This window comes from Podarcis pityusensis, assembly GCF_964106645.2.
Source record: "Podarcis pityusensis genome assembly, chromosome: 9".
In the NCBI taxonomy this organism is placed as follows: Eukaryota; Metazoa; Chordata; class Lepidosauria; order Squamata; family Lacertidae; genus Podarcis; species Podarcis pityusensis.
The window spans coordinates 76923543-76950034 of NC_138034.1; the positions used below are offsets into that span (position 1 = coordinate 76923543).

Genomic DNA, 26492 nt, shown 5'->3' on the forward strand with positions numbered 1-26492 from the left:
CTAAGGCAATTAACCCAGAGGTGAACTCTGGAGCCCAGAAGAATCTGCACGCGAGGCTGAGAGACAACTGGGTGGAAGATTTCCTGGAGAGAGGCAGCCCAGAGGCATGTGGGGCAGAGAAGCAGCAGCAACAGCCTCCTCCAAATGGGCCAGCATCCTCCAGGAAAACAGCCCGGATCCTGCTGCCAGGACGCCAAGCCACAGACCACCCCCCCTCCTGCCTCCCTCTGTGACACTTCTGAAGTGTTGCCTTCATGTCTGCTTCATGCCACATGTCCCAAAGTTTTCACTTTGTTCCATAAACAGTGTTTATTATATGTTCTTGGCTATTAAGAGAAAGACCCTACAAAACTGCCTTAAATTGAGCCAGGACCATTGGGTTCATGCTCAGCACTGGCCACGTTGACTGGCACAGGCTCCCCTGGATTTCGGGCAGGGACTAGCTCCTGGGTCTACCTGGAGACCCCAGAGCTTGAACCCGGGACCTTTCTGATTGATTGATTGGTTGGTTGCCCGCCCTGCATCCTCAGTTCCCAGGTTGTGTTACAGCTTTGAAAACATTTTTAAAAACCTTTCAACACCTTCCAACCCTCCACACAAAGAAAATTAGCCTGCAAGGGCCGAGTGGTTAAATTAAGCCAGAATACCTTCCAAAAGAGAAGGGACGTGAGTGGCACTGTGGGTTAAACCACAGAGCCTAGGACTTGCCGATCAGAAGGTCGGCGGTTCGAATCCCCACTATGGGGTGAGCTCCCATTGCTTGGTCCCTGCTCTTGCCAAGCTAGCAGTTCGAAAGCACGTCAAAGTGCAAGTAGATAAATAGGTACCGCTCCGCCAGAAGGTAAAACAGTGTTCCCGTGCACTGCTCTGGTTCGCCAGAAGCGGCTTAGTCATGCTGGCCACATGACCTGAAAGCTCCCTTGGCCAATAAAGCGCCGCAACCCCAGAGTCGGCCACGACTGGACCTAATGGTCAGGGCTCCCTTTACCTTTACCCTTTACCTTCCAAAAGCTCATCTCATCCGCAAAGCTTTAGACTTATTCAACTCAACCCAATGAGCTTATGAAGACAGGAGAAAATGAAGAAATGACTCTCCTGGCACAGCATCTATCCCAATTTTCAAAGGTCTGGAGGTTTAATGCTACTCTTTTCCTTATCTGTCCAATATCTGCACTGGGCATGCCCCATTGGAAGGTCAACTTAGAAGCCCAGAACCGGCATTGCGGAGTTGGGACTCCAGGGTTCACCTTTCCCAATGCCCTGCAATGAGGCTATCAAAGCGAAAGGATCCCTGACCGATGGCTATCCAACCTCTGTTTAGAAACCTCCAAGGAAGGGGCACCCACCACTCTCAAAGGAGTCCCTTCCACTGCTGGACAGCTCTTACTGTCAGAAAGCTCTTCCTAACCTTTAGCTGGGATCTCCTTTCTTGCCGTTTGAATCCACTGGAGGTCCAGCTAGAATGAGAGTTGGTGACAGGACCTGGGGGTGGGGGGCTATGGCTCTTCCAGGCATAGGAAAGACCATCATGGCAGGAGCAGGCAATGGGAGTACAAGGAAGGGACCCAAAGGGAGAGACAAAGAGCAAGAATCCGAAAAGCGAGACAGAAACAGAGCCCAGAGTGGAAAGGCAACGGCTGGGGTGGGGAAGAAGAGAGAGAGGAGCTTTAATGGCCTCGAATAAACTTGTTCTGAAAAGGAACACAAAGTGAAGATCAATTTACAGCAATAACAGCAGCAGCAAATCAATAGCCTGACCCACTTTCAGCTTATTGAGGACAAACGTGGAGACTTTGCAAGACAGATGGGGAGAAGAGCGTCAGGCCAACAAGGGCAGCCCCTCTGACCAGAGAAGCCTCTTGCTCCACTGACAGAGCTTCTGTGAAAGCTGCTAGGGAAACCACAAGCAACGGAGCTTCCCATTCCTGAAAGCGGGCTTCCCAGGAGAGGAGCTAAATGGCCCCCCGCAAAAGCTCCTCTGGAATCACGGACATCCAATGAAGCTGAACGTTGGGAGACTCGGGAAATCGTTGAACTACGGAACTCCCTCCCACCAGGAGGCAGGGATGGCCACCAACTTGGATGGCTCTAAAAGATGATGAGACAAATACACAGAGGAGGAGAGGACTCTCCAAGGCCACCGGCCAGGATGGCTCTGCTCTGCCTCCACATTCGGAGACAGCAATGTTTCTGAAGACCACATGCTGGAAACCACAGACGGGGAGAGGACCCTTGTGCTCAGATCCTGCTGGCAGGCATCCCATAATGGGCATCTGTTTGGCCACTGTGAGAAGAGGATGCTGGATGGACCACTGGCCAGATCCCGCCGGGCTCTTCTCATGTTATGGTCTTAGGATCCTGTCTGAGCAGCTCCTCTGTCGGGGTGGGAGATGACCTCTCAACAGGAAGCTCCCTCTATCTCCCCACAACTTTAGCTTCAAGATAGGGGTTGGCAAACTTTTTCAGCAGGGGGCCGGTCCACTGTCCCTCCGACCTTGTGGGGGGCTGGACCATATTTTGAAGGGGGAAAATGAACGAACTCCTATGCCCCACAAATAACCCAGAGATGCATTTTAAATAAAAGGACACATTCTACTCATGTAAAAACACGTGATTCCTGGACCGTCCGCGGGCCAGATTGAGAAGGCAATTGGGCCGGATCCGGCCCCCGGGCCTTAGGTTGCCTACCCATGTTCAAGAGCTATCAAGACATAAAGATGCAGCTGCAGCCTGGATGAGATAAGTCTCGGGAAGAGAGCAGGGACTCAGCAGGGCCTTCAACCGGAAGGAGAAGTCCTTCCAGATGCTTTGAAGGCCCCCAGCTTTTGGCGGCTCCAGGTAGGAGAGCTGGAGCCCCTCTGTGGTGTTAATGTTGTAAACCACTTGGGGGATAGAAGACAAGAAGCAGGACACACATCTCAAAATGCTTTCATGACGTGAGGTTGCCTGGCAGCTCTCTGTGGGCACAATGGAGAACGACTCAGGCCTCAACACCCACCCACAAGCACCTTTCTCTTCTGAGAAGGAACGGACTAGGGTCAGACTGGTTCAAATCCCCAGTCAGCCACGAGGCTCTTGGGGTGACCTTGGACCAGTCACTGCCTCTCCGCCTAAGCTCCCTCACAGGGTTGTTGTGGGAATCAGATGAGGAGCTGGAGGAGAACCACGTGGACCACCTTGAGCTCTGGGAGAAAAAGGTGGGATTGAAACGCAGTAAGTAATAAATAATGCTGCAGCTGCTGATTTCTAGGGACAGGGAGAAATGAGGGGACTTTCCTTACGCTACGCCTGGCCTGCTCAGTATTGGGGAACCCAGGACAAGCTGGTGCCCTTCAGACGTTTCAGGCAACAACTGGGTGGGGCTGGCAGGAATTGTCGTCCAAAACATCTGGAGGGTGCCAGGAATTCTGCCTGAGGCCAAGGTTCCAAGAATCCTTCAAGGGCAGCCCTAAATCTCAAGCACATGGCAGGAATCCAAGCTAGGCGGCTCAGGAACCAAAACAAGTAGAAATGGCATTCCTAGCTTGCCTGGCTAAGACACCACCTGACAGCAGAACAGACCCCTCTCTTCCCTTGGAGGTTTTTAAGCAGAGGTTGGGTGGCCACCTGTCAGGGGTGCTTTAGTTGAGATTCCTGCATTGCAGGGGGTTGGACTAGATGACCCTTGGGTCCCTTCCAGCTCTACAACTCTATAATTCTATGACCCCAGCAAAGGAGGGCCAGGCTGTGTTCCAGGAAGTGTTGGGAGGAGAGAGGTGTCCTCTGGGAGAGGGAATCCCATCGTCCCCCAAACGACTGACCCAACCACCAATACTTGATTCAGTTTTCTTGACACAGGCAGAAGCAAGCCTCTAAATCCATTGAACAACAATCTAGAAACAAGGAATTGCCCATGGGAGGCATGCATGCCATTCCTGTGGCCTGGCCCTTGCACCCTGCCCACCCACAGGCTTCAGGCTGGGATTCCATGGCAGGAAGGTGACATTCAGGCTTTGGTTCCAAATCCCGCTCCCTCCCCTGGCAGCCCAGAGCGACTTGCTTTTCCGCCCGCTCTGGGGTTCAAGGCCGAGACGGCTTTCCTCCAGGCTGACAAAGGGGGAGCTTGTGGCCTAGCCCCTTGGCGCTCTGCGCAGGGGCGCTCCTCTTCGGGGCCCCTCCCCGCTGCACCCTTATGCACACACGGAGCGAGATGCAGCCGCCCAGCGAACTCTGCGGTCCTGTTATCAGAGCCTTTTCTTTCTGTTTTATCGCCAGCCGCAGCCGAGTTCAGGGAGAGCAGGAAAGGAGGGGGGTCAGGTGCAGGTCAGGGTGTGGTGTTGCCCCTGCTCCCTTATCAGCAGCTGAAGAAAGTGAATCCACCTGGTTTGTTTCTGGCTGTTAAGTGCGGCAGGGTCAGCCAGCATAGCAGCGGGTCGCCCAGAGTTCACCCTTCCTCCGGCCGCCTTGGTTATCGGCATCGGCGGCAGCGCTCAGCTCATCAACTTTCTCCACCTTGCAAGCAGCAATTTCCTGGTCCTCTGCGGCTCGCCCCTCCCTGTAATCTAAACAGACAGGGCTCCGCACTCGGTGGCAGCCTTGCGCACTAATGCGCCGGCCACTCCTCCCCACCCCACCCCCCACCCCGTCCCGGTGCTAATGGGATGACAGCCCCTGTTAGCCAAGCTCCACTTGCTCTCTTCTCCTGCTCCGATAGTCCCCCCTGGGGCAAGGCGTGTCCCCGGAGGAAAGGGCGTTGCCCGGCTGGAGCTGAACCAGCAACTCAACCGGTCGGGGTCTTAGCAAAGGGCCTGATTAGCTGCGGCTCAGAGGGAGGCCTTTGGATTTGGGAGCGATGCAAGCAGCACCGTGGCCCCAAGACTGGGGTCCTGGGGTGAGATGAACCCACGTACTGAGAGAAGGGCAAATTTAAACTTGGGAAAAGGTTTGTTCTCTGGAGAGAGCTGGACCTGTTGTTTCAGGTGGTCTCAGAGGTATGGGGAGCACTGTTGTTGCTGCTGCTGCTGCTGCTGCTGCTGCTGCTGCTGCTGCTGCTGTTGAGCCTGTGGCCGGCCAGAAGTCATAGCTATTTGAGATTTCTACTGCTCTGCTTCAAAAAGGGACGCGGGTGGCGCTGTGGGTTAAACCACTGAGCCTTGGGCTTGACAATCAGAAGGCCGGCGGTTCGAATCCCCGCAATGGGATGAGCTCCCGTTGCTCGGTCCCTGCTCCTGCCAACCTAGCAGTTCGAAAGCACGTCAAAGTGCAAGTAGATAAATAGGTACCACTCCGGAGGGAAGGTAAACGGCGTTTCCATGCGCTGCTCTAGTTCACCAGAAGCAGCTTAGTCATGCTGGCCACATGACCCAGAAGCTGTACGCCGGCTCCCTCGGCCAGTAAAGCGAGATGAGCGCCGCAACCCCAGAGTCATCCGTGACTGGACCTAATGGTCAGGGGTCCCTTTATCTTTACCTTACTGCTCTGCTTCACTCTAAGGTCCCTGGCGGTCAAAAGAACATTGCTATTGCCAGTGAGTGAGGCAAGGAAATTTGCCACTAGCTGAAAGGTACTCTATACAGGCCAGAAAACAACTCAAAGGGGCTTCTCTCTATTAATCAGGGATCCAAACATTATAGAGGCAGGTTCAGGATTACACCTAGACCAAGAAAAATTAATTCCAATGCACCCTGCTCTACTTACAGACTTGCACAATTCCACAAGGGTAGTGGATTTAAGGGGACGATCCCTGGCTTCAGTACAATGGCCAAGACAGCACAGCAGGCAGAATGCTGTGTCTGGAAGCACAGAATCTTAAGAGTTTGAAGGGATCTCCAGGGTCATCTAGTCCAACCCCCTGCAATGCAGGAATCTCAACGAAAGCATCCATGACAGATGGCCATCCAGCCTCTAGACACGCAGGACAGAGGTTCAGACATGATACTTTCGCTAGGTGAAATGGACTCCCTTGGAAGCTGGTGGACTCTCCTTCCTCGGAGGTTTTTAAGCAGAGCTCGGATGGACATCTGTCCTGGATGACTCTCATGACCTCTTCCAACTCTGCCATTCTGTGATTCTATAATTAGGTGTCTTTGGTGGGGAGCTTATTTTGCTGAACCTATTTTAGCTCACCGGGCTGCTGCAATGATCACACTGGGCAGAGATACAGAGGAACCTGTTCTCTACCCTTGAGGACGGCATCCCATCACTTTGCCTTTAGAGCTTCCGCCTGTACAAGTCTGACCTTGCGCTGCATTTCTCAAATCACTGGTTGTCTGTCAAAAAGCCAACTGGTACAGGATGCAGCTCTGCCGGCTGCCAAGGCTGTGCCACCAGCAGCACAGGGCTCTGCCCGGTCCCTGTAAGGATCACACACAACGTGGCGGCACATGGCTCTCTCTGGAACCCGGACAGCGGATGAGAGACCATCTTGGCTGTGAGTCCCGGAAGACCTGCTCCCTGCCTTGCTGGCCTGAGAGGCCAAGACTGACTCCAGCTACAAAAGTCGAGGCTCCAGAATAGACTCTTGGGCTTGTTGCTGGTTTTGATACTGTTTGTATCTTTATTTTAGTTCTTGTTATGATTTATGAGGAAACTGTTTGATGCCGTATTTATTGTTCAGGACTACTCTGGTTATGTTTGTAATTGCTTTTTTCATGTTTGTAAGCTGCCTTGAGCGTGGCTGGAACAATGGGAAGGCGGCATACAAATAAAATGACTCACGGTGCATGTGTGAGGATAGCCAAGGGAACCAAAGGCACGGGCTGCCACCCCATGGAGCGTGCAGCGCAACGGAGGGCTGCTGGTGTGTAAGTCTCCTCTCATACACAGCTGCTTCATGGGAGCATCTAAAAACAGTGCCGTTCCAATAAACTTTGTGAGATGATGGAATCCTAGAATGGGGGAGCTAACTGCAGCTGAATGCAGGTCTGAAGGCACATCCGAATGGGAATAATACAGAAGGAACCAACCACAGCAACTGTCAGTGCGGATGCCTGTGCATTCAGAGGAAGGGCACTAGTTTACTGGCAGTGTGCATGGTTTGCATGCAGGCAGTCCCAAGTTTGATTCCCAGCAGGGCTAACCTGAAGAACCTCTGCTGCCGGTCAGTGTAGGCAATACTGAGCTAAATGGAACAGGGGTCTGACTCGGTAGAAGGTGCAGCACATGACATTTCCATGTTCCTTTGCTCCTGATGGGCAGGGCATTTGGGTCCGCCTCCCAAAAGACTAGCCGGTGATACGTGACTGGACTGGGTTGAGAAAGTATTGGCCCAGTTACTTTGGAAACAGGGACCTGCTCCTGCTCCCCCCTCGTGAACGTTTCCCTAACCTTTTACAAGGTAAAGGTAAAGGGACCCCTGACCATTAGGTCCAGTCATGGCCGGCTCTGGGGTTGCGGCGCTCATCTCGCTTTATTGGCCGAGGGAGCCGGCGTACAGTTTCCGGGTCATGTGGCCAGCATGACTAAGTCGCTTCTGGCGAACCAGAGCAGCCCACGGAAATGCCGTTTACCTTCCCACTGGAGCGGTACCTATTTATCTACTTGCACTTTGACGTGCTTTCGAACTGCTGGGTTGGCAGGAGCAGGGACCGAGCAACTGGAGCTCACCCGGTCATGGGGTTTTGAACCGCCGACCTTCTGATCGGCAAGTCCTAGGCTCTGTGGTTTAACCCACAGCGCCACCCGCGTCCCAACCTTTTACAAGGAGGTGTTAAAAAACAACAACTGAAAAAGAGACAGTCGCTTTTTAGTGGGGGTAGAGTGTTGCACCCTGAACCCCACCCAAGATGCCCCTGCAAACCCATTTCTCAGCTGTCGCCTCGCTCAGTTCCACCAAGTGGGATTTCACCAAGATTCAGCAAAGTTCAACCCGCACGTCTGCAGGAAGTGTGGAGTTCAGGCAACACCTCGCAGCCCTCGTGGAGTAATTACAGCTGCATCCAAACCACAGGGAGATTAAGTGCTATTTTCAGCTCTCCATAATCTTATTGGGCCACCGCAAGAACCTCCCCTCTCCTCCTCTCTCCCCCCCCCCCACCAGTGCCGACGTCGGAAATCAATTCCGCAACTGGTCAAGGGGAGTAATTTTCTCTGCGGCTTTTAACAAATTGCTGTGCCTCGTATCGCTGGATGGCACGAGCCAAAGGCCACTTGTATTTGCCGATTAGCACTGCTCAATTAAATTCCTCTCCTCGCTGGCACGGAGAGCTAATCTGCTCTAAGCGGCCAGTAAGCTCCTTTCTCCGTGTGAAATTGGTCCCAGATTTCAGCCTCTGATTTCCACCTGTTTGGGGTCGTGCCACGCTCAGGAGAGGAAGGTTCAGCCAGAGTGCCAAGGGACCAGGCAGGGTTCAGGCTAACACGTCCACTACCAGTGGGTTAATTATAACTTCATTCTCAAACACACACACAAGCGGCTTGCTTCAACTCCCAGTGACCTTACCTACTTAATTTTTTTTACATCTGCGGAGTAAATTTCTGTCAGCAAAACTGAAAGGCCAAGCAGAGTTCAAAGTAACAATTCACGTTAAAAAAACAAAGGTTGCCCAGAACTAAATCACAGCCTTAAACAGCGAACCTCCCATAAAACACGCAGGAGCTTTTAAGGTGAGCAGAGACGTTTCCCTGGAACTGCAAAGCACCCACCTGACAAATGGCTCTCTCCAAAGCTGCCTGCGGAAGGAGCCACCCCAGCGCATGCCGGCCTCTGAAAATTTACATGCTGCTGATTCCCACGTAAAACCCGCCTTGTCAGGCTGCCCTTGCGAGGAGGAATTCGTGGCAGCATAAACTCAGCCCAAGGCGTCTCCAGAGCGCGGCTTTCTGTGACCTGGTGCTCAGCACTCCTGTGCTAAACCGGAAGAATGGCAAAGGACACAAAGTGGGCACCTTGGCACTGGGTGGGCGTGGGCAGAGGGTGGGCGCATGTTTGCCCGCGACAAGTAGACCCAGGTGCACCTTGCAGTGGAGATCAGCACAAGGTGAATTCTGCTCTCATGGCGAGGGCAGAAGAGCTGCTTGGTCAGGATCAGGCCCAAGAGCCCACCTTCGAAGCCAACATCTGGCACCCCCACTGCGGCAAGACAGAGACCTTTGGAAGCTCAAAGGCAGCGCATGCAGGCAGTGTGGGCGCCCACGCACAGTGTGATGGTGCCAAGCACCAAGGCATGGAAAAATTGCATCAAGCCACGGGTCAGCTGAGCAGCTGAGGCATCCGGTAAATAAATAAATATCAGATCCAGGAGAAAGCTGGTGAGGGGGTTTGCTGGAGACCCTTCGAATATCCACACGCTTTGCGTAGGTAGCCTTCTTTGCAACTCAATTGAACGGCACCATTTTTCAGAAAATGTAATAATAATAATAATTTATTATTTATACCCTGCCCATCTGGCTGGGCTTCCCCAGCCAGTCTGGGTGACCAGCGGTCTGGTCTTCAAGCACTATGTTAATCTTCCTCTAAGGATTTGGCTCAGAGGACAAAATGACGACAACCAATACCACCCCGTCTGATATAGGGCACCAACATGCAAGGCCATGGCCAGGAGGACGCTTAATTTTCACATATATCTTCATTGAGGGGCTTAAAATATGTTTTTGGTGTGAGGAATCAAAATCTGCTTTTTTGTGACTGGACAACATTTAGCTTGATAAGTCTACGTTTGATGGAGAGGCACATGAACTGCTTTCAGAAAACCAAAGAATGTTAATTTTACCTTCTGAAAATGTCAGGTAATGCTAAATAAATAATACGAATAACCATATATAATATAACTGCAAGTCATTGGCAATCCTTTTAAACAATTTCTGTGCAATTTTACACACATTTTACTTACCAATCAAAACTAAATTATATTAATTTGACCAAAGTATCTTTTGATTTCCCAAGTCAAGTCACGTTACAACTTTTTAGCATCCCTCATGTTTGGAATTTGGAAGCTGAAAAATTAAACTCTGCTTCCAAGACAAGGATGGGAGCGATCCTATACCCTTTTAAATGGGTTTGTGGGATGGGGTGTGGGGAAGGGGTTATTGTCTCATTTTATTTTTGTTTATATTGTGCATTTTGTGTTTTGAAACTGCCCTGAGATCTGTAGCTGAAGGGTGGCATACTGAAGGAAGGAATGAATGAATGAGTCAAGCACAAAGGGCAGGAAAAAGGTTCGGAGGAAAGAGAAAGAGTAGGCCAGCCTAACAGCAGGGAACAAGCAGCCCATCACCTTTCATGTTAAAATGATATCATGGAGACACAAGCTGACAAAATCAAAAGTTCAGCAAGGGGTCTGATGGGAGATGCTCATCCCTGATGCAACTGCAAGGACCTGAGGGTTATCTCCATCATCATCATCATCATCATCATCATCATCATCTCAAATGTTGTTAAACTCCGACCTGCCCTTCACCAGCAGGGCCCAGGGAGGGTTACAAGACAGGAGCAGCATCCCACCTGCAGAAAAGCTCCTCTCTCTTTGGTCTTGGGGTATCACTTCATGCTCAGTCTGCTGGTTCCTCAGTTGTCCCTCTCTCTGCCGCCATCTGCTCTGTCAACAATGTTTAGGCAACATGAAAATCTTTAAATGAAGTGAGGTACCAAACTTGCCATGCAGGTCATCGTCTGTAAAATATTATTTTCAGTTTATGAAGCAATTCTATATCCTCCCACCATGCTGATGAAGAATTCTACGAAACAGTAGTCAATATCCGGAATTCCTGTTCAGGGTTGGACATTATGTTTGCTGAATACACAAAGCTTCACTGCTTATCTTTCAACATACGAAGTTTGGTACCTTGCTTCATTTGAAGATTTTCAGAGACTCTGAGACGCAAGATTTCATTTTGAGCTTTTTACTGTTTGGAGGAATTCTATAAAGATTGTCTATTATGTATGTATATGGTCATCATGTTGCCTAAACATTGTTGATGTTCTCTTTGCAACACAGGGGTTTGTCTGGATACTTATTGCCATCTGCTCTGTGGCAGGCGCCTGACTCAACTCAACTGAACCCACCGCCTCAACTCCAACGCTGCTTTGACCATCTCAGCTGCTGCCTCCTAATGCTGCTCTCTCTCCCTGCTGGTCCTGATGCTGTAACTAGAGGTACCACAGTATTCCCCTTCCACGCTACACATGGGCAGAGATGCAGGCATGCCGTGAGTGAGGAGACCTCTGCAAGCAGATGGAAACATGGTCAGGATGTTGATTTCACTTGTAGTGTAACAAATGCCATGGACAACATGGATTGATATAAAAGTTAGAGTATGGAAGAATATGCAGTTGTAAATGTTCAAAATGGGACCCCATGGAGGGGGTGGGGGGAAGTCCTGAAGTTTGGAGGGATCTCTGTACAGTGGTACCTCGGGTTAAGAACTTAATTCGTTCTGGAGGTCTGTTTTTAACCTGAAACTGTTCTTCACCTGAGGTACCACTTTAGCTAATGGGGCCTCCCGCTGCCGCTGCGCCACCGGAGCACGATTTCTGTTCTCATCCTGAAGCAAAGTTCTTAACCTGAAGTACTATTTCTCGGTTAGCGGAGTCTGTAACCTGAAGCATCTGTAACCTGAAGCGTCTGTAACCCAAGGTACCACTGTATATAGTTATATTTTTTGGATTTTTATAACTTTGTATTTGTAAAATTGGTGGGGGGGGGTTTCTAAAAAAATATTTAGGGGTACTCTCATTTTCCCACTCATATTGAAATGCCTCCCCTCAATTAGTCCAAACTTAGATTCACAAAATGTTTAGGGGTCTGCGCACCCCTGCATCCCCCGCCCCCCAGGAAAAGGCACTGTGTAAAACCAAATAAAAATGATTTCTTAAAAAAAAGAAAGAGTGAGGCTCCGTGTGTATTGGAAGATGGCGTGCCTAACATTTTATGCTTTCCCTCGTAGTGGATTTAATGAATTCTGCAAAACAAAAAAATTCTGGAGAGCTCCCTTTTCCTGGCTATTTAAATGTCTTTATTTAGCAGAAATGAACGAATAAACTGATGCAATTCATGGAAGTTCCAGATTTCATCAGATAATGAATGCTGCCAATGAATGGTCTTGTTTTATTTCTTACTCAAATTAGTAGACGTTTCTTTTTGCATTTCTGTTTTGCATTCTTTTTCTTTTCTTCCTAAATCATTATAATTGGGAAAAGAATAGGCTGCCCCACTGCTGCGTTGCATGTGAATTGGGCAGACGCAGCCTGGCTGCACTGGCTCATCTAGTGTGGTCCTGTGAAACAGCCTAAGCCGTGGGGCCGGCCCTGCCGTTAGACAGAGTGCGGCCGGGTGTGCCTGTAGGAAGCAGGCGTTTGGGGACAGTCCTGTGTGCGCTGAGCAACCTGCCTCGCGTCCCCTCAGCGACCTCGCTGCCCTCGGGTGAGGTGGCGGACACAGCGCCCCACAACCAGCGGCGGAGGGAGCTCAGCCGCCAGGCTGCCCAATTCTGCCCATGCGCATGGGATACTGGGGGTGGGGGGATGGGGGAGCAAATCCCGTCCTTTGCCTCAGGCAGCAAAGCATCTTGGGCTGGTCCTGCCAAGCCACTCTCAAAACCTTAAGCTCTCTGATCTCGCCCCTGGAATAAAGAGTGATCAGATCTGATGTGCTGACTCACGTAAAAACCAGGGGCGATCAGATGCAGGAGAAACACAATCCCCAAGAAGCTGCCTTGCCCAGTGAGGGGTGTGCTCTGCTGTCGGATGCAATTGCCATCACGGAGCCTCACTCTTTCGAACTGTACATACATTCAAAACTCAGTTAAAACTATGTAGTTGAATTAATTCTACAAAATTCACAAACTTGATCCAGCGACAGCAGCTTTTCAAAGTCTGGTAGTCTGTTACACTGCCAGCACCACGTTTGCTACCCCCTTGGCTCCTAGTGCCCCCACACCCAGGTGTGTCACCCCACTGCCCACTTTGGGAACCCCTGGCCTAGGGGGTCCTAGGAAGACCCCAGGGGAGAGCCTTGTCTTCAGCGTGGGGCTCCACAGTTCAACACAACGCTTTGAAGGATGGCTGAAAGTGGGACAAAAGATGTAAGGAAGGAAAGCCAGCAAGGAAAGGAAAGAGAAAGTCAAGAGAAACAAGGCGAGGCTGGCAGATGAAAATGATGGATTTTTCGGAGCTGGCTGATCCGACCGGAAGAGTCCGCGACCAGAAGGAAGAGGAGTATCAGGAAGAAAGGACGAAATTTAAAGATTATTTAGTTAAATATGTTAAGTTAAATTAATTGGAGATGCTTGCAAAAAACAGATAGGCTTAGGATCAAAATAGGTAATGTGATGAATTAATATGTTTAATGCTGAATTTGAAAGAAAGAAAGATGTTAAGTGATTAAGTTAATTTTATAAGAATATTGGTTTTGGAAAACCGTTAGAATGATATCCACTGAAATTCAACCGGGGGATACGAGAAAGTCATTTAACAATGTTACTAAGTTTGGTTTAAATACGGTTGAGATTTATGTTTGCTTGTTTGTTTGTTTAAAAAAAATGGAAAATCGATTTTAAAAATTGAAGGGGAAAAAAGAGAAACAAGGCGAGGAATGTGGTGTTTTCGAATTCAGGCAGAAGAAGATGCCTTCCAGCTCCACAATCCTATGACGCCTCTTCTTCGTTTCTTTGGGCCCCTACACACACACACACATTTCGTGGACCGCAGCCTGGGCCTCTTGCACGCCTTCCCAAAAGGATTCCTCCTCCGTCCCTGGCAGCAACATCCCTCCGAGCCAGGTGACACATTCGAGATACACACGCCCTTCTTGGGTAACAGACACCACCTCCTCGCCCTGATAGGACCTGATGAAAAATTCACCATGGCTCCGGCTGCAGCGCCAGGGAAGGAGCTGGCCGGCCGGGTCTCTTTTTACCTTCCTCGGGTTACAGCTCTGACCCAAGAGCATCGCGCGGCACAGCCGCCCAAACTCCTGTCAGGATGTGGGGCTGCACATTCTCAAGAGCGGCCCCATTAATGAGGGAGGCCAGACCCGCTGAAAGGGAGCCCTTGGCACTCTCTCGCGCGCACCACCGGGGCTGGGAGGGGTCCTGTGTTTCGGATCCAGGGTCTGCCTGTTTTGATGCTGCTCCTGCCCCCCCCCCCATGCTCAAGATGAGACACAAGGCCACAGCTGGGTGGCTTCTCCACAAGTCAGGTGTGCTTGCAAGAGTAAGAGGTGTGATGAAGCCCATATGCAGGCTCTGAGCCAGAAGATATATATTTTTAAAAAGCAAAAAACCAAATTCTGAACCAAGGAAAACCAAATCAGCAGTCAGAATAACTGCATGTAAATTAAACACATCTGGATCCGTTTCGCATAATGTGACTAGCTTCCAAGATTTAGTTTTTTTCTGGTTAAGAGGAGAAATGAAAGTGGCTGCAAGACTCGGCACCGGGTTCAGCAACCCAAGCAGGGCAGAGAAATTTTATCCTGAACTTCCGCAGGACCACCTGACTCATCTGACTCCACCCCATCCCCACTCCTGAACCATGAGGACTACTCTCATGAAACAATGCATAGGGGCAGGGGCTCAGTTCTGTGCAAGGTCCTATATTCCAGATTCCTCCTCCAGATTTACCTTGTGTTATGCTTCAGAAAAGAGAAAGAGATTAACACCAACTTCTTTCCCATTAAATTATGGTGTCCTCAGCTTCTATTGTTTGTGATTTGTTGTTTTCAGTGATTTTTTTGTTTTGTTTTGTTTTAATTTGCTGGTTGCTCAGAGACCCCGCTTTGGGGTGGAAAAATGGGATATAGGTGGATCCATGAATATATCAATCAAGTGTTTGTACATGATCTGCTGCAGGACCTCCCACAATTACCACCTTAACAGGAGGATGAAGGAACAGGGTCTTTTGTGTGGTGGCTCCTCCTGCCCCTTGGACCTCCTGCTCTTCTCTTGTACATCAGTCAGGCACCATTATCAGAGTCTCTTCAGAGCCACTGGGGACCTGCCTTTTGAGTGGAGGTTTGTGCCTGAACTGGATTTGAAATGGCTTCTCTATGTACGCTCCAGCTGTTAAAACACTTCAAAATTTCTCCTGGAAAGCAAGTCCTCGCTATATCCATTAAATCTGAATTAATTAAAAGTCCATTCATCAGTCCTCTTGGAAATGGCCAAGCCATTGGCAAAAGCCACCACTTCTCCAAAGTGGAGGGACCTCAAATAGAACACACACACAAAAGTCCACTTCTTGGCCATTGCCATCTGGTCTGCTGAGGGATGATGCCAACTGGGTTTCTTAACTAAGGGTTTTGCTACTGCTGCTGCTGCTTGGTTTCCTTTCCTGGGACACGAGAAAACTTGACATCTGCCTGTGCCACTATCCTCTCTCTCTCTCTCTCTCTCTCTCTCTCTCTCTCTCTCTCTCTCTCTCTCTCTCTCTCTCTCACACACACACACAGATAGATAGATACACCAAGGCTCATCGGCTCACAAACAGATACAGGTTTCCTGGGGTTGCCTGCTGAGCCATTTGCCAAGTGTTGAAATGTTCCTATGGCTGTGGATCCGATTGTGCAAATACTTTGCACGCATCCCTCAATAGAAGCAAATCAACAGCTCCAACAGTTTTAATTCAAAATGTGCACTTGGTATTAAGAAAGGGGGTGATTTTTCAGACCTGGAACTTGAGCCCCTTTGGCTGCGAGGCCAAGTTGGACCAGTGGCAGGTCGCATATACCCTCTTCCTTGCAAAAAAAAGGGGGGGCTGCTGGTTGATACTCCCACAGCACCCCCTACTGGCTGAAGGCCTGGGAAGGGAACCAACGGCACCTGGGCAAATGTTCTGGAGCAGAAGCAAGGGGGCTGAAGACTCGCCCTCCCCGTGGGGAAAGCGCAGCTCACATGCTAAAAAAATGAAGAGCAATTCAGAGTCAAGTTGCAGCTCTGAAGCTAAATCGCCTTGATGCAGCAGAAGCTCTCGCAGGATCCAGCCGACTTACTCAGAGGCTGGAATTTGACACTGTATTAAAACTGGCTGTGATTGACTCGAGTATTAAATAATCGTAGCCTGGGCGAACGCAGCCATACCAGTAAATGTAACTGCAGTTTCTTTCCTGGCTGTGCCAAAATATTTCAGCCATCAGCCTCGCTGAGGCCCCTTTTGCAGAACAAAGATGGTACAGAATAAATGCAGACAGCATCTTGAAAGCGACCGCTAGAGACCCCGTCCCGTCCCTGGGTGTCCTTGGGGCAACAGAGGGGCTGGCAAGCCCCCTGTGGGGAATGGTGAAGGGGGCTGGCCTGCTACTTTTCATCCCCCCCCCCCCCCGCAAAACCATATTTAACAGGGCTCTAATACCTGCAATCTCTAAGCGGTTTTCAAAACACTGTTATTGTCAATTAAACTTATACCCTGCCCTTCCTCCCAAACATTGTGGACTCCCATTCCTAGCAGCCCTAGGAATTATTTTCCAAAGCATCTGGACTTGAAATATGTCGCTGTGAATACGGTTTAAGCGGGGTGTAGTGGGAAGGAGGGGGAAAGCAACACTTTTGTGATATGTATATTGACCTTCCTTTCTTAGAAGCAAAGCAACTCCTTGGCATTTTGGACCAGCATCATCTTTAATTCTGGAGCAGACCTAGGCTGCTGTCCTCTGGGGACGTAGGGGATCCAGGCAGCTAGTCAGAAGCCTGTAGTTTTCTACCTCTTTAATAATAATAATTATTATTATTATTATTATTATTATTATTATTATTATTACCCAACCCATCTGGCTGGGCTTCCCCAGCCACTCTGGGAGGCTTCCAACAAAATATTAAAATACAGTAATGCATCAAACCTTTAGCTTCCCTGAACAGGGCTGCCTTCAGGTGTCTTCTAAAAGTTGTTGTTCTCTTTGACATCTGGTGTTCCACAGGGCGGGTGCCACTACTGAGAACCAGGCCCTCTGCCTGCTTCCCTATAACTTGTCTTCTTGCGACTTTGCTTTTTGCGACTGCTGCCTTGCCACCGTGCCTAGGGCAGGGGGCTGCAGGGCAGGTCATCTGTTGCTCAAAGGTGGCTGGGTCAGACCGGGCACCTTTGGAGAGCAAGGAGAGTGGTTTGTATAGAACCGGAGGACCTCCCCTGAGCAACTAGTCACACTGGGTTGGCTGCAGAGCCAACAAGAAGGAGCAAGCACACCAAGGCCACGAGGAGGGGTCCTGAGAACCAAACCATTGAAATCCTGACTGCAGACGCACATTTGTGAGCAGTTTTCCAAAAGGATTACACAGAGAGACAGGTAAAAGGTAAAGGACCGCTGACAGTTAAGTCCAGTCACAGACGACTTTGGGGTTGCGGCGCTCATCTCACTTTACAGGCCGAGGGAGCCGGCGTTTGTCCGCAGACAGTTTTTCCGGGTCCTGTGGCTACTGGGACTAAGCTAAGCCACTTCTGGCACAACGAAACACCAAAACCAGAGCAGCGCTTGGAAACGCTGGTGGATTAGTCTGAGGATGAAACTGCGTTGTTCCCAGACAGTGGGCTGACTATGATCCCAGTGGAACATCACAGGAGTCTCTCCTGCCCTGCTTAGAACCTTCCTTGAAGCATCTCACTGCTCATGGTCCAAGCTCAGAGCAGCCACAGAATCATAGAATTGGAAGGTAGCTCCCAGGGTCATCTTGTCGCAACCGCTGGAATGCAGGAATCCCAGCTCAAGAATCCCATGACAGACGGCTATTCAGCCTCTGCTTGAAAACCTCCAAGGAAGGAGAGTCCACCACCTTTACAGTCAGAAAGTACTTCCTGACATTGTCATAACCTCCTTCCTTGCCACTTGAAGATTCTGACTGAACATTAGGAAGACCTTTCTGGTCAAAGTCACCAGAGCAATCTCAGCTTTTACATTCGGCCTCAAATCTGAGGTATTCTCTTTCTTCCACAGTATTAGGGATCACTTTGTGGAGAGTCTGCAAACGAGGCAAAACAGCAACTTCCGATGGGGAAATGAGTCTGCACATCCCAGGATGGAAGGTGTTCTGGGATGGCCTGATCCCTCGGGGTGTAGAGAGGCTGAAAGCCGACTTGGCAGGGAAGGGGATTGCGGGGAGGGAAGGAGGGAGGGTTGGGAAGAGAGCAGAGCTGATGGAGGCTACAGAAACACCCCATGGTCCAGAGAATGCCACTGGGAATGTAAGCCCATGTCAGCCTCGGAAACAAACGGCACTGCATCATCGTGGCAGCTGAGACAAAGCGGGGTGTCTTTTAATGGACAAAGATTGTTTTGATGAAAAAAGGGCATCAGTCATTGCATCTCACTTCATTCAGACTTTCTCCTCTACCACCATCCATCTTCACTGCCAGCAGATGACAGAAGCGAGGCCCCCGCCACCACCCCACACGCCCCCCCCCCCAGACCGGGGTGTCGCCCCCGCTCCATAACAAATGACTTTGCTGGAAAATGGCCTCTTTCCTCCGCAGCTGCGCTTGCCAAAGCCCAGGGGCACCCTATGGCCCACCACAATCGGCGAGGCTGCCACAATGAGGTCCCACTAATGGGCGGAGCCTCTGGCCACCAGCGGAAGCGGGAACAGAAGCGGCACAGTTTGGGGCTGGAGGCAGCGCCTGTGAGAAAGAACATTCGCCTCCCCCAGGACGCACCAACGAAACGCGCGCGCACACACAAACACCCCTTCCTTGCGCACAGCGGAATGCAAATCCCTCCAGCCAGGCATTATGCGCAAAGACAAAGTCAGGCCAGCAGGAGCAGCACCTGCTCAGAGCCCAGGCGGCCCAGGCCAAGGCCACCTTTCCTCCACTTGGATAGAGTCCAACCCAACCCAACCTACGCACGGCCCCAAGGGCTATCAATGACACCTTGTACCGGGCCGCCACCTCTCTCCCACTGCTTCCGTTGGCACGAGAGCCATAGGCAACTCCACGAGACCGGTGGCCACATCCATGAGGGTTGACGTTGGCGATGGCTGCGAGGAACGAGAGGTCTCCGGCCCGGCTCGCCAACCCCGCCCCCTCCTCCCTTCCCCTTCTCCTTCCCTTAAGACCTGATGGTCTTCAGTCACACATCTTAAAAGGAGCACAAAACACCAGAACACAAAGACGTACTTGTCTCAAGTCGATGAAGGCCAACTGCAGTGTGTCCCCTTGGAACCCAGGCACTGGGCCGGATCTGGCAAACTCTGTGGGAAAGAAGAGAGGATAAAAAGCGCTTTTAACTAACCATGGACAGGGAGATTGGCAGACGGATGACAGCGGAGACAACAGAGGCTGGGGGAGAGGAGGACCGCACTTCTAAGGAGCAAGGTCTCCCTCCCTTCCAGCTTTTTGTTCACCCTTCAAAATTTGTGTCATCAAAACACCATTAATTCCACCATCCTGACAGCAAGGAAACTGTACTAATTCGACCTGAAATTTATTCCCATGAGCTTCACTGGGCTCCAGAGTATTTGTTTTGTGAATGGACAAACAATTTGCAAAGAAGAAAAGCATTTGGGGGAATGGAGGGAGAGGACGGGGGGTGGGTGGGGGTCAATGGAAAAAGTTTTCCTCCCAACACAATAAAATCTTCAGCTGTGAAACCCTTTTCAGTTCCGAAAGCTATTTATATTTGGGGGCACTGAAGGAATTTTCTAATTTCATGCCTGTCACAGGGATCTATGCACATTTGTCAAAAATAAATAAGCCAGGCTGCTCCATTAATTACATTGGAACAGAATAACATCTCCAACTGATATATCATATCATTGCACAGGGACCAGAAAGTGGGGGAGAACCACCACCGCTGCCATTGCACGAAACAGCCATTTATTCTGAAGGCGGCCACTGGACGAGCAGCTCATGGCAACAGGGGTCAGGGGAAAGATCCTCAGAGCCTTCTCTCTTCTGCGCCACCTGGATTCAGTTTTGGGTCTAAATCCATAATGTGGTGCATAATTGTTTAAACACCACATCACAAACACCACAGTATGAATGTTGAAGATCTGTTTGCTGCCTTGCTAAGTTCGCATACTGAAGGTTAAGCAAGGCTATCCCACCTCCTCTTGCCTACCTCGAGTAAACTAGAAGCATCTCCCTCCTAGGAAACTCAGGGCCCTGAACATCACAAGGGGAGACTACATTTCATCTCCCTAAACTGTTCACCTAACATGCTGCTAGTTGGTGGAACTGGCCAGGACTTCAGGAAGAGCATCACTACCCGAGATCCTGGAGAAGCACACAAGGCTGGTCAAAAGAACTTGGGTCCTCTCAGGCAGCTGCTCTACACAAGACGTTGTGTAGCAGCAACGTTGCAAGGGTGAATCTCTCTGATTGTGTTTTGCTTTATGGGTGCCCCAAGTGAAGACTGGATGATCTGGGTAGTTGGGCCAGCCTCAGCAATGCAGCAGGCCACTCCATACCCTCCAGGAAGGCCGGGAAGACTGGGCACCAGTGACTCGTTGCAGGGTGTCACTCAAGAGGCAGCATCTTCTAGGTTCTCCCAAAACTTAGCATGGGCAGGTTCCTGGAAAATGATGGCAGAACCCCTGCCCAGGTTGAGGAGTTCTTGATCACTCAAGATGCACATTGAAAATTAATTAACAGACGTCTTTCCCATGTTGAAATTTTCTTACTTGTTAAGATTTATTTATCGTCGGGACAAAATCTAAGGTAGGAATGAAAAATGAAGCCTTGGGAAGCTGGGTGTGTGGTAGAGAGGGAGCCTTGTTCTTAGGCTTTTATTCAAAACACAGCATAAAGCACAGCCCCAACTTTTGCACGAAACACACATTTCGGTGTTGTCCGTGGCAACTAGCTGAACCCACCTACAGTCTTTGCAGATTAATTGGCTGTTCGTAACAAATACCAAAGTAGACCTGTTAGCTCAGCAACACTTTACCGCACAGATAGTGTTTTGAAAATATTATGGTGGGCTTTGGGATATGTTTCATTTAGCTTTGTTAAGTGTGACTTCTGAATATGCTCTGGTCCTCAGAGAGATGCATGTACCAGAGTCTTGGGATGGAGCAGGAAGCTATGTTCAGATTGCACTGTGTCCTTGGAAACTGGAGGTCATCTCCCGTTGACCTGTGCACTGCAAGGGTAGGGACCCTGCTGAACTACAACTCCTGTCATTCTTGATGTAACCTGGCTCAAGTTTTGATCATTCATGGGGCTGTGATGCGGTAATGATGCTCCTCCTCCTCTGAGTCAGGCCACGGCTAGGTGGGAATTCTTCCAGGACAGGCTGAAGTCCTTTGCTGGAATAACTGGTGAATTTGCAGGCTTCTCAAAGCCCTGCTGATGCTTTTGGGTCCTCCTGCCACCTGCACTCTGAGCTGCCATGCATCCAGGATGGTGCACAGGGATGTGAAGAGGCTGCGTTGGGTCCTAAGCCAGACTCCTTGTGCACTGGGCCCAGGAGACTCTATTCCAGCCTTTCCCAGCCTTGGGCTTTCCAGATGTTGCTGCTTACCCCTTCCTGCCACTCTGGCTGCCCCCCTGAGCTTGCTCATCCTCCTGCACTTTTTTTTTTTATAAGATATTTATTAAGATTTTCAAAATATTACAAAATAGAAAAAGAAAGAAAGAAAAATACAAAATAAAAATAGTTAAAAACAATTCAGTCTTTCAATCACTTATCTTTCATTTGCTTGTTTCCCGGACCTCCTCATAGATCCTTTTTTTGTATTCCAGTTCAGTTTGTTGGTTCAGCAAATCCTTACCCTCTTTATTTGTCCTAATCTTTGGTCTTAAAATAGTAACATTAGATTTTTACCTCTTAACAACCCATTTTTCATATTCTCTTAAAGCATTACAGCTGGAAACCACTTAATTTCTATCCAACATCGTTCTAACTTTCATTAATTTTACAATATTTCTGTAGATAGTCTTTGAACTTCTTCCAATCTTCTTCCACCGACTCTTCTCCCTGGTCTCGGATTCTGCCAGTCATTTCTGCCAGTTCCATATAGTCCATCAACTTCATCTGCCATTCTTCCAGAGTGGGTAGATCTTGTGTCTTCCAATACTTTGCAATGAGTATTCTTGCTGCTGTTGTGGCATACATAAAAAAAGTTCTATCCTTCTTTGGCACCAATTGACCGACTATGCCCAGGAGAAAGGCCTCTGTTTTTTTCAAGAAGGTATATTTAAATACTTTTTTCAGTTCATTGTATATCATTTCCCAGAAAGCCTTAATCCTTGGGCACGTCCACCAAAGGTGAAAGAATGTACCTTCAGTTTCTTTACATTTCCAACATTTGTTATCGGGCAAATGATAAATTTTTGCAAGCTTGACTGGGGTCATGTACCACCTGTATATCATTTTCATAATATTCTCTCTTAAGGCATTACATGCCGTAAACTTCATACCTGTGGTTCATAACTGTTCCCAGTCAGCCATCATTATGTCATGTCCAACATCTTGTGCCCATTTAATCATAGCAGATTTCACCATTTCATCCTGAGTATTCCATTTCAACAGCAAGTTATACATCTTTGACAAAATCTTAATTTTGGGTTCTAATAGTTCTGTTTCTAATTTTGATTTTTCCACCTGGAAACCAATTTTCTTATCCAACTTATATGCCTCCATTATCTGATAATAATGAAGCCAATCTCCCACTTTGTTTTTTAATTTCTCAAAACTCTGCAATTTCAGTCTATCTCCGTCTTGTTCCAAAATTTCCCAATATTTCGGCCATTTGGCCTCCATATTGAGCTTTTTCAGAGCTTTTGCTTCCATCGGTGACAACCACCTTGGAGTTTTATTTTCCAATAAGTCCTTGTATCTTATCCAGACATTAAACAATGCTTTCCTGCATCCTCCTGCACTTTCAATGGGACTCTGTGGCTGCAGCTTCTGCCTCATCCTGTGCTTGTTCTTAGCCTTCCCTTTTGGAGCTGAGCACTCAGTCTCTGCCCCTCCGCTCTTCCAGATCACCTCTCTGTCTAGATCTCAAGCCTCAGCCCTTCAACCATGAACCAATGGAGGCAGCAGCTGCAGGCTAGCCTTGGAGAAGGGCGCAAGCTCTGGGGTAGAGCAACTGAGCTATGGCAATGTCCTTGAGCACCTGCTTCCCACACAGAAGGTGCCAGGTTAAAGCCTTGCCACCTCCAGGTACAGCTGGCAAAGCCCTACCCTTGCGAGAGACTGGCGAGTGACTGCCAGCCAGTGCTTGTAATACTGAGCTAGATGGACCAAGGTTCTAACCCTGTGCCAGGCAGATTCCTTGGCTCACCTGCAGTCTGAACGGATATCATGGGCCATGGTTGATTTACAACTCCATACATGGCATACAAGCTATGGTCTTCCCAGTAGTGATGTATGGAAGTGAGAGTTGGACCACAAAGAAGGCTGATCGCCGAAGAATTGATGCTTTTGAATTATGGTGCTGGAGGAGACTCTTGAGAGTCCCATGGACTGCAAGAAGACCAAACCTCTCCTTTCTGAAGGAAATCAGCCCTGAGTGCTCACTGGAAGGACAGATCCTGAAGCTGAGGCTCCAAGACTTTGGCCACCTCATGAGATGAGAAGACTCCCTGGAAAAGACCCTGATGTTGGGAAAGATGGAGGGCACAAGGAGAAGGGGACGACAGAGGACGAGATGGTTGGACAGTGTTCTCGAAGCTACTAGAATGAGGGAGGCAGTGGAAGACAGGAGGGCCTGGCATGCTCTGGTCCAGGGGGTCACGAAGAGGCGGACATGACTAAACGACTAAACAACAACAACAACAACAACAACAACATGGCATCATATGGAGATCAACCTCCCAGCCTCAATATGCCACAAACTGATGAGATGGTTTTCTTAAGATGCACCAGATGTCTATAATTATTATTATTATTATTATTATTATTATTATTAGGAGTCACTTGCCGCACAGAGTTCTCCGAGCAACTTGAACAGCCAGAGAGGTCATAGTCTGAGCACAGCTTGCCAGTTGGATGTCAGAGCACAAGTGTGCAAAACCTGCTGTTTAATTCCAGCCACCACCCGGCCCAGGAGGGCACAGCCAGTTCTTCCATTGAGCCCCCTCAGTCAGGTGTCAGGACAATTAGCACAGAGCAGCCCAACGGCCCAGCGGGAGATTGCCCAGGAAACCATCGGATCCCTGTGCCATGTCAGCAAGGCGAGAGGGGGGCGGGAGCGAGAGAGCAAGCCCCCTACAGCATGGCCCCCTCGAGCAGAACATGGACCGAGAATGGAGCTGGCCCCGGTACAAAGCCCTGGGGCAGCCGAGAGGGTTGGGAGATCTGTGTTCAGGCCAAAGAAGTGATGTCTCCGCGAGGCCTGCAAGCAGGGGCCACCCACCCCGGGCGGGTTACAGGGGGACTCTAACCTCTTTCCCAAAGCACCCTCCCAAAGGCAGCAGGACGGAGGAATAGGAACCGCTAAGCCTTGGACAAAGGAGAAGAACTAAAGAGAGCCCAAGACAACTGAAGAGTTGGGGTGGGAGAGGGGAGAGAAGGAGAAAGACCCACATGGGTTGATTATATGCAATGGACGTTTTTTCCTTTCGTTGGCTGTACAACAGAAACAAGACATATACAGAGAGGTCCCTGTACTTTACACACTGAAAAGGGGGGAAATATACCCCCTGCAAATTCCCATTCTTCCGGAAGCACAGAGGGCAGCCTTAATCCATCTGGGATACTGCCACCTCCTGGGTGGGTTCATCTTCTGACTGCCCCCACCACAACTGGAAGAGCAGGAGGACTTGCCCTCCCTCGCTCACCCTTATCAACGGGAACAAAGAGGTCAGTCACTTAGAAGAGCAAAGGACCGTGTGCCTTGCAAGCGCCCGCTAGACCCGGAAGAACCAGCCCAAGCCCCTTCCGGGAGCCTTTCACCATTGCTCACTCGCTGGCCCTTCCCAGCCCATTTTTTGGGAGGACTTTCCCAAAGAGCACATGTACACACCACCACACCTGCGTGTAAACTGTCTGACTTTTGTGCACACTCTTCCCACAAAACCCACCTTTTTTCCAATGAACGTTTTCTCTGAGTTGTACATTTTATATGCGGACAGAGGGCCTTCTCGGTAGTGGCGCCCGCCCTGTGGAAAGCCCTCCCTTCAGATGTGAAGGAAATAAGCAGCTATCCTATCTTTAAGAGACATCTGAAGGCAGCCCTGCTTAGGGAAGTTTTTAATATTAGTGCTGTATTGTTTTTAACACTCGATTGGGAGCCCCCCAGAGTGGCTGGGGAAACTCAGCCAGATGGGCAGGGTATAAATAAATTATTATTATTATTATTATTATTATTATTATTATTATTATTATTAAAAATTTGTTATTTTGTGTGTGTGCACTTTGTGGACTGAAACTGCATTAAGAAAACCAAAAGAGTGCGTAGTCTGACTACTGCTTGCAGCTTGGAAAGCAACTAAGTTTGGGAACGTCCAGCTCTCTGTGTCTCTCTCTGCCTCCCTCCCTCACCCATCCAGTTGAGCCCTCCTGCCTGCCAGCCTCGGAGCAGAGGTGAGAGGCACCTCTGGCCAGCCATGGAAAAGGAAGGGGCCTGGCAGGCCCAGCCGCCCCGTCACCTCGCCTGACCTTCGAGAGCAACACTTGGACTCTGTGCGCCTTCCCCAAACTCCTGCCAAGATCTTTCCAAGCAGGGCGACTGCCTGCACTTTACTCAACAGCTGCAGGTAATCACTGGGAGGGGAAACGAAAGAGTTTGGAGCAGATCTGGAGAAGGAGGAGGAGGACATTGTCGCACAGAAGAAAGGGGCCATTATGGAAACGCCTTGGCTAGGCGGCTGCTCTTCAGGTTGGGAGGAATGGGGAGGCTCCCCTCCTTCCACGGCTACGTTCAGACAGGACACGGAAATTGCTCCGCAAATCCCCAAGGTAGGAATGCAGGAGGCTCTAGCCCCAGACAAGCCAGAGACAGGGCCTCCGAGAACACTCCAATCTGCGCTAATGTCTCCCCACAAAGTGCCACAATTTATTCTGAATGGGCTTTTCATCCATGAAGGTGGCTCTCTGTTAGCACCTGCGGAGAGACGCCCAGGAAATGAAGAGCAGCGGCTGGGGAGCTGGGCCTGACCAGTGGAGCTCTCTGCCTGTCTCCTTCTTACGGTCAAGACTTGAAGCAAGCTGTGCACTGGGGCTTTGCTTCCTCCTCCGTGGCTTATTTCCTCAGGGCTCCTCTCTCATCCACCCCAGCCTCCTTGCAAGCCCCCAGCTCCTCCAGGGCAGAACAAGCCTCCCTTCTACTCCCTCTTTTCGTAATCAATATTCACTGAAAGTTTTCCACATAAGGTACAATAAAAATCACACTAATTCAATAAAGAAAAATGGGGGGGGGGGGGGAGATGAGGAAAGGAAGAAAGGGAGGTGGAAATTGTTTTTCATTTGTTCCCCTTTCAGGGCACAAACCTTGATGGAATGAATGGGGACACTTCCCGGTATACTGGGCCCTAGATCACTCACCGCTCCCCATTTTTATTCTTCAACAAGTGTCTAATTTTGATGTCTAGCGCAGGGAAGTGAGTAGCAAAGGCTGGGCAAGTGCGAGATGAGCTACAGACCATGGAAAGTCCTTCCCGCTCATGGAAATCAGCAGCGACCCTCGGGAGGAGACTTATCAGT

General features: G+C 49.7%; 1 protein-coding gene and 1 long non-coding RNA gene across 3 annotated transcripts in view; one reads left to right on the plus strand and one right to left on the minus strand.

Moving 5' to 3' along the window:
• Nucleotides 1–26492, plus strand: part of LOC308485481 — a 131013-nt gene that overhangs the window by 83727 nt on the left and 20794 nt on the right. The gene's annotated exons all lie outside the window — the stretch shown is intronic.
• The window catches only part of LOC308485295 (exocyst complex component 6B), a 93391-nt gene that overhangs the window by 29629 nt on the left and 37270 nt on the right, over nucleotides 1–26492 (minus strand). For both annotated transcript variants that reach the window (XM_081020974.1, XM_081020975.1), the window contains exon 10: nucleotides 19016–19089. In XM_081020974.1, the coding sequence (XP_080877100.1) occupies nucleotides 19016–19089 (74 nt within the window). The remainder of the gene's footprint in view (nucleotides 1–19015; nucleotides 19090–26492) is intronic.